The 8329-nt window shown below is 32.2% G+C and overlaps 1 protein-coding gene across 1 annotated transcript; it reads right to left on the bottom strand.

Annotated features, from left to right (window-relative positions):
• Positions 1 to 5632: 5632 nt before the first annotated feature.
• Positions 5633 to 7854, bottom strand: LOC106399471 (putative F-box/LRR-repeat/kelch-repeat protein At1g11620). Its single transcript, XM_013839956.3, has 2 exons — positions 7734 to 7854; positions 5633 to 6954 (listed from the first exon to the last, which is right to left on the bottom strand). Exon 2 carries the CDS (start codon positions 6944 to 6946, stop codon positions 5789 to 5791), a length of 1158 nt encoding a protein of 385 aa, XP_013695410.2. The 5' UTR covers positions 6947 to 6954; positions 7734 to 7854; the 3' UTR covers positions 5633 to 5788.
• Positions 7855 to 8329: the final 475 nt, after the last annotated feature.

Here is an 8329-nt window from a genome sequence, read left to right as displayed (position 1 = left end):
AAATCCCCCCTTTATTATTATAGATAACATTGTAACAACTTTATAGAAGCTTTTATTTTTTGAACAACAACAACTTTATAGAAGCTAGAACATAATTTTTGGTTCTTATTATTCAACAAATGCTTTATTTCTGACTATTTATGAGGATAAATATTTAACTATATAAAGTTTTATTGGAAATAGGTTAAAAATGTAAATAATAAAGCTCCCACCAATACTAAAACAAGAATATAAAGCACTAAATGTTCATAATATAGATATGTATTTTGGATTATTAAAAAGTCTATTATATTTGCATTGTGGTTTTGTGTTAATCTATAGATGTAGGGTCCTAAATTCTTACAATCGAATACACATATATCAATTCAATCGAGCACAAATGATCACTAGTAGGACTCGCTCCTTAAATCTACCTCAGGATAGATGTAGAGTAGGCTTGGACATTTTATCGGATCCCATTCGGGTAAAGCAAATTAACCTATTAAATATTTTGTTCAAGACTCGCAGGTAGTCCGGATCTTACTTGAGACCTGATCTGGTACTCAAAATTTAAAAAAAAAATATTGCATATACTAGGTATCTTTGGGGATTTCGGCTTAATTTTAGTATTACTGATATTTTTTAAGTTTTTTGCTCGGGTATTTGGTTATAGTTTTGGGTTCGAGTAAAATTTTAGATTTTTCAGAAATATAATTCGGGTATTTAGGTAAAATTTTGGGTACTTTTCAGGTATTCGGGTTAGATTTTGGGTCAAAATTTTGGATATTTTCTAAGTATTTAAATATGTCAAATATTTTCTGGTTTTCCAATATTTTTTTGGGGAATTCGCCAAAATTAACCCACAACTTGATTTTAACCCTAAACCTATACCAAAACTTGAATCAAATGCAAAACTAACTTAAAAGGCTTGTGAAATTACAGCCCAATCCTTTGTGATCAAACAAAAAAATAGAAGCTTTTTTTACGAATATAGCCTCAGTAAGTCATCTGAGTCGTCTGAGATGTTGGAAGTCGTGTGGACGACTTCAAAGTAAGTCTTCTGGTGTAGCTGATCTTAAAAATAATTTATAAATTTTTAAAAAATATTTTGATAAGCGAAAAATTAAAATCATGTAATTATAAACAGTTTTAAGTGATATAAATTAAAATATAACAAAATTGAATTGTTTTCAACTTAGATGAGTGTAAGTAGTGAATCATGGTATTCTTTGGTCTAGGGTTTGGCAACATATGTTGTAGTATTGTATGTATTCTTAGGGTTAGATTTTGGAAACCTTGAATATTTTTTTGAAAAACTAAATTTTTACCTATACGTGTTTATTTTTGTGTATATTAAACTCTTTTGAAGTTTAATTTGATTTTATGAAGTGTTTAGTTAGTTAATTAAGTTTAGGTGTTATGTTTAGGTTCTAGACGACTTCCAGTGAAAAAATTAAAACAGACGACTTACATGTAAATCGTCTAAATATTTCCGCCTAAATTTTTTTTAAAAATTATTTTTCCACTTAAATAATTTAAACGAGTCTGGGAAGTCTTCTATTTTAGTTTCCCGCTAAAAATATTTTAATTTTCCGCTAAAAATATTAAAGTCTTCTGGACGACTTACAAGTAAGTCGTCTGAATCAAAAATATTTAACATCATTGGATTTTTTTGTCTCCTTTATAAAGAAAAAATTACACTTTCTCTCTCCTCCTCTCAAATGGCTGCAACAAAAAAGTAATGTTCATCATTCTAAAATTCTTCAACCTCTCTCTAACCTCTTTGACTTGAAAACACCAAACTGTATATGAATTTTTCAGTTTTGTCTCATGTCTTTTTTACTAATCTATCTTTTTTTGCAGGTTTTTAATCAGATGGTACTCATCTTCCACTCATTTAAAGGTAGATCTATTAATTTTAGATATGTATTTTTGTGTGTTCTATAAAGGTAGATTTATCTAATCTTCCACTCATTTTCTCTATTTTTAAGCCATTTGAACGTTTTTGGATATGCAGGTTTTTCAGATCTGGATTTGATATGCAGGTTTTTCAGATCTGGAAGACTTCTGGGACGATTTACCTGTTAGTTGTCTAAAATATAATGCACTAGACGACTTCCAGGAAGTCTTCCAGACGACTTCCATTTCAGTCGTCTGGACTTCCTGGAAGTCGTCTGGACTTCATGGAAGTCTTCTGACGAAGTCTCCCTTTCATAATAGATCTGAGTGTTTTGGTAGGTTTTATGTCTGATTTTTTTTTTCATTTGTTAACTTCTTGTTGTATAAAGTTCTTATTTTTTTCTCAAACTAAAACTCTCCAAACCCACTCTAATCTCTTTGACTTGAAAACACCAAACTTTATATGAATTTTTCAGTTTTGTCTCATGTCTTTCTTATTAATCTATCTTTTTTGCAGGTTTTTAATTATATGGTACTCATCTTCCACTCATTTAAAGGTAGATCTATTAATTATAGATATGTATTTTTGTGTGTTTTATGAAGGTAGATTTATCTAATTTTCCACTCATTTTTTCAGTTTTTAAGCTATTTGAACGTTTTTGGATATGCAGGTTTTTCAGATCTGGATTTGATATACAAGTTTTTCAGATCTGGAAGACTTCTGGGATGACTTACCTGTTAGTCGTCTAAAATATAATGCACTAGACGACTTCCATTTCAGTCGTCTGGACTTCCTGGAAGTCTTCTGACGAAGTCTCCCTTTCATAATAGATCTGAGCGTTTTGGTAAGTTTTTATGTCTGATTTTTCTTCATTTGGTAACTTCTTGTTGTATAAAGTTCTTACTTTTTTCCCAAATTAAAACTCTACAAACCCACTCTAATCTCTTTGACTTGAAAACACCAAACTTTATATGAATTTTTCAGTCTTGTCTCATGTCTTTCTTACTAATCTATCTTTTTTGCAAGTTTTTAATCAGATGGTACTCATCTTCCACTCATTTAAAAATAGATCTTTTAATTTTAGATATGTATTTTTGTGTGTTCAATAAAGGTATATTTATCTAATCTTCCACTCATTTTCTCTGTTTTTAAGCCGTTTGAACGTTTTTGGATATGCAGGTTTTTCAGATCTGGATTTGATATGCAGATATTTCAGATCTGGAAGACTTCTGGGATGACTTACCTGTTAGTCGTCTAAAATATAATGCACTAGACGACTTCCAGGAAGTCTTCCAGACGACTTTCATTTCAGTCGTCTGGACTTCCTGGAAGTCTTATGACCAAGTCTTCTTCAATATCAAGTGGAGGCCAAGCTTGTCTTTGTAGAGGAATGATCTATAATAGTTTTGTTTGTGGTCTGATTTGTGATTTGCATGTCTACTCTTTTAGTTGTGAATTTTTTTGTAAATCAGTAATAATGTTTCCCAAGATGTAATACATGTGCTAATAATGCGTTTACACATTTACAAATCAATGAAATAATAGACTTCAATAGCTTTTTTCTTATCTTTGGATCTCTCATACGCAATAATAAACTCCAGTGGCCTTTTTTCTCATCTTAATAAACAAGAATGTTGGTAGCTTCATATTGATACTACATTTTAAGAAGCATTTTAACTCTTCTTCCAACTCATAACAATAATCATCATTAGTGTGTATAACAATAATACTTAAGAGATGGAAACAAACAATAGTAACTAGTCAAAGCATATCATATTTTTTATAAGTTTGTGTTGAAAAACTTAGTCAAATTTAGTAAAACTAAGGGAGAAAACATATTTTGAAAATATGAGTTTTAAATATCTTGAAGTTACTTATCACTCTTAAAAATACAAGTTATTCAAAAACTAGCGTAGAAGACTTAATAACTAGCGTAGAAGACTTCCACGGAAGTCTTCTCGGATCAGTTAGAAACTTTAATTAACGTGAATGTTGGTAACCTCATAAATATCACCAATTATGTTAGAAATTTCATTCAGTAGCCCAAATATTCATTAATAAACATGAATTAACAAGAAAATGTTAAAAAGTCTTTATAGTTTTAGAGAAAATGCAAGTTTATTAAACATTGACGTAGACGACATCCACGGAGGTCGTCAAGTAGACTTCCAGAGAAGTCGTCCATTTAGGTCATTTTTGCAATTAAAATTTTACAAAAACTTTGTTGTAATGAGTAAGTTAACTCTACAGACTCTGTGTTCATGTCCAGGTTATAATCTTCTTGAGCCATTGCAACAAGATCAACATGTGTCGAACCTTCACTCAAAAATAACATTCTCGCTCCTTTGAAATGATCAACCACAAAATTCCAACATCCATATTTCAATAACCATTCTCCATACACTGCATGTAACTGACGCATCATCTGAAAAAGTCAAAATAAAACACATTAGCAAACATAGAACAAAGAAAACGAAAGTTTATTAAAGATCGACGCGGACTACTTCAATCAATGTCTTCCAGACGACTAAAATATAAGTCGTCGGGTCAACGCAGATGTTATTTTTGCAATTAACAATGAAATCTGTTATCTAAGACGACTGAAAAATAAGTCTTCTACTTTTGTTTGGTTAAAAAAAACTCCAAAAAGCTAGACGGCTTAAATTTCAGTCGTCATAGGTTAGTATTGCATTTGACTGAATTATTTCAGAAGTTTGACTTACATTTCAGTCGTCTCGTGAAAAATTGAAATATCAATAACTTATTAAAACTCGACGACTTACAATTAAGTCGTCATAGATTAGTTTTGCAATTGAAAAATAAAACTTCAATATTTAATTATATATAGACGACTTACAATTCAGTCGTCCGTCCGACGACTTACATGTAAGTCGTCCAGGATTTACGAGGTTTGACCAGAATCTAGGAATAAAATTCTCGGATTTACGAGGTTTTACCAGGTAAGTGTTCTAGACGAACAGATCTGAAAAAAACTCGATTTCATACTTTAAATTGGTGAGATAACTTCCTCAGCACACATAAGGCTTCTCCAAGCACACAGAATCTCAAACGAAAGTGACCCACCCAGAATCGTTAGCTTCTATGACTCTATGAACCATAAAAAATGTAGAATCAAAATCTTGGGTTTTTTAGCTGAATGTGGAGAGAAAGTGGGAGAGATGTTGTGTTTAGTTCATAAGAATAGAGAAATAAGAAGGGTAAATCGATTTTGGGAGCATTAATAGCTTCAAATTGGTTGTTCATGGTGGTTGGAGTAAAAATGTCATTTTCGAAAGAAAAAAAAATTGATGGCATTTTCGTGAATTATATGAACTCGTGGGTTGAATAGAAAAAAACTAATTTCCAAAAAAAAAAGAGGTTAGTTTTATGTTTGACTTTGAGTTCTAGGTCAATTTTGCAAAAAATCATATTTTTTGGGGTTTCAGGTATTTTTCGAGTCTTCAAGTCCAATTGGAATACTTCATATTCTTTTAGGGTCCAATATACCCAAACCAACCCGACCCCAAAATGTACCTGAAAATTATAAGTTTGTAACAGGTTTTCAAAATTAGCACCCAAACCAGTGTGAGACCGTTCACTATTTGTTACTTCTAAAATATGAGAAGCATAAATTAAGTAGCGCACTTGAAAAATATGAAGGAAAAAGAATAATTTTAATTTTAAGAAATAGATTGTGTAAGCATCAAGGTTAGTAAGCCAATATTTTGTTTCTAGGGAAAAAAATAGATTAGGTAAAGTTAACAAAATCACATATTCCACGTAACAATAAATTGACACTTTTTGGTTTGTTTTTGACACTTTCAAATGACAAGAAAGGATAGGTGCATAGTTCAATATCCCAAGCAAAAAGAGTCATCACACGAAACAACAAATATATGTATACCCAAACTAGTTGAATCTACGTTTTCTCCAGCGAATCCGACTTGTGTCTTGCTTCGAAAACCCTGGAACCCTAGCTAAGCTAGGAACGTAGCTGCATAAAAAAGAGAAACGACATTCCCCTTCATTAGCTTTAATTACTTGGAATTCCTTGTCGTTGATGACTCTGATAATAGATAGACCCTTCATGTCAGTATCATTACAAGTTATAACAAGCCTATTGTTTTTGACGAAATAATAATTTGTAGAAAGGAGGGTAAGACGTGGATATATAAGCGGAAACTCTGGTATGTCCACGACCACCAATTTGGTCCAAGAAGTAAGCATGAGCCAATGCTTCACCCATATGCATATCTTCCTTATTTTGTGACATTGCTCCAACACCGAAAGCCTATCTCCTTTATAAATCTCTAGTGCAATAGGATTCATCTCATCATAGCTGAATGGCAAGTCATCTATGGGCTGAAACCTTTCTTTGTAAAAATCATAGCTTTGTACAAAAGCTCTATGATCTTCTCGAAGACTTATACAATAAGGAGTTCCTCTCAGAGAGAGGATCGACAACGGCACACTAAGGAACCAATCAAAACTGATGTTATCTATAACCTTCCATGTCTTGGATGCAACTTCACAGACCTCGACCCTTGAAGGTCTATTTCTGGAATTACTAGCACAACGAAACCTTAAGATCCTGTAATCACAGTGGCTGAGGTATCCAAGGCTGTAAGCATCATCTAGTTCGTGAAAATCACTACCGCATTTGATCCAGGTTGTTTCCTTCAGTAACGGGTTCCTAACCAAAAGCTGGTTGTCCATGACACACAACAACAAACCGTCGCAATGAACAGTCTTGTACACCCTAATTGGATTACATGGTTGAGCTTTTATAAGGGTAAAGTCTTGGACGATCAAGGACGGAGGATCGACCACGTTTTTCTGCTCCTCAATGCCCACGGCAGAAATCGTAGGACCACTGTCTTTGAGTATAAACCGATGCTCACCGCTATAGCTGTGCATGTGAAACGACAAGTTCTTCTTGTTGAGTCTCTCTTCCAAAATAAGACTATTCCAAAGCTTACATACACATCTCAACTTTGCAAGAAATTTCCATGGAACTCTTGATAGAATTTCCTCTTCCAAATCATATGGTAGCTTTAAGGACATCATCGTGTGACCTGATTGTCACCAGAGAGTTAAGATGCACGCATGGTTTATAACCTTAACATACATATATATAAGTATGGATGACGGTAAAAAGAAAAAAAAAATGGAACACACTAAAATAATAGGAAACTTGGATAAATAAAGTTTCTAGTTTCTATATTTTCCTATCCTTATTGTTACCACAAATTAATATAATGTAAATCCCAAAAAGTAACTAAAAGAAATACTGTCAAATCAACTAAAAGTTGGATAAAAATAATTACTGACAATTTGTAAAATTCAAAATATATATTTTTACCAGAAAGTTATTAAAGTAATAACTGCACAAAATCTATTTCTATATCAATTTCTAGCCAAAGTGCGTCACTGTCAGAGACTCAGAGGGAAGTGATGAATGGTTGTAGTTGGGTTTTACCTTTTTGATACATAGATTTCCAAAAAAAAAAAAAATCTAGAAATCCTATCTTCCTTTCTTCTGAAAGTTTTCTCTTTTAAAAATAATAATATAATTACAGGTAACTTTACTTTCTTATGAAACTAAAATCACATCTTTCCTTTTCAAATTGTTTCATTTTTTTTATTCGTACATATTTGTTTCGTTTGTCAAATATCCAAAACCTATAGTTCGAGACCAAACTACTTGGCAAAGTACAATTCAGTCTTTTAAGAAAAAGTTGATGCAAACCCAATAAATCCAGATCCAAAAAGTCAAAAACAAAACAAAACACAAGCTATGAACATAAGAAACCCATATTTCCTTGAAAAACCAGATTAGATTTTGTGAACCAACCTCGTCGATGTAACAAGTCCCAAATTTAAATCAGATGCCCCTCCCTCTCTCTCCCTATCTCTCTCCCTATCTCTCTCTCTCTCTCTCTATCGATATTTTCAGCATTAAGGATCAGAACATTTGGGTTTTCAGAAAATTTATATGAAAAATAGATGCTAATTGGGCCTAAACACCTCCGGCCCATAAAAAAATAGATTTTTTACAAGATATCTATATGTAAGATAGTGACCTCTATTTTGGACTTCGTACTTCAAACTGACAGCTAGTTACGTAAAGTAAATAGTGTTGTGGCGAAAATATGAATTTTCATTTATTCTAAGAAAGGTTAATTGTGAGAAGGGGTCTGAGGCCAATACCTCAAATTTTCAAAAAACCACGTGATGCGTATCAAGACTGCGATGTACTGTAAGGAGGATCGACTTATTCAATCCAGTAAAAACGAACCAATTAAACCGAACCGAACTAAAATAGAGAAAGTGGTTTGGATATGGTAATACATTGAACGGATGTTAAATTTTAAAAAAAAGCTGAAATATATGGTATGATTTGGGTATATAAACCGATCAAACCAAATAAATCAATCAATTAAATATATA

The sequence above is a fragment of the Brassica napus genome, unplaced genomic scaffold (assembly GCF_020379485.1).
Source record: "Brassica napus cultivar Da-Ae unplaced genomic scaffold, Da-Ae ScsIHWf_1251;HRSCAF=1786, whole genome shotgun sequence".
In the NCBI taxonomy this organism is placed as follows: domain Eukaryota; kingdom Viridiplantae; phylum Streptophyta; class Magnoliopsida; order Brassicales; family Brassicaceae; genus Brassica; species Brassica napus.
The sequence above is the reverse complement of the archived record's forward strand: the minus strand, read 5'-3'. Positions and strand labels throughout refer to the sequence as shown.

What these genes read in the sequence shown, in the direction of transcription:
- LOC106399471 (XM_013839956.3), bottom strand. Translation starts at nt 6,946, where the DNA reads ATGATGTCCTTAAAGCTACCATATGATTTGGAAGAGGAAATTCTATCA.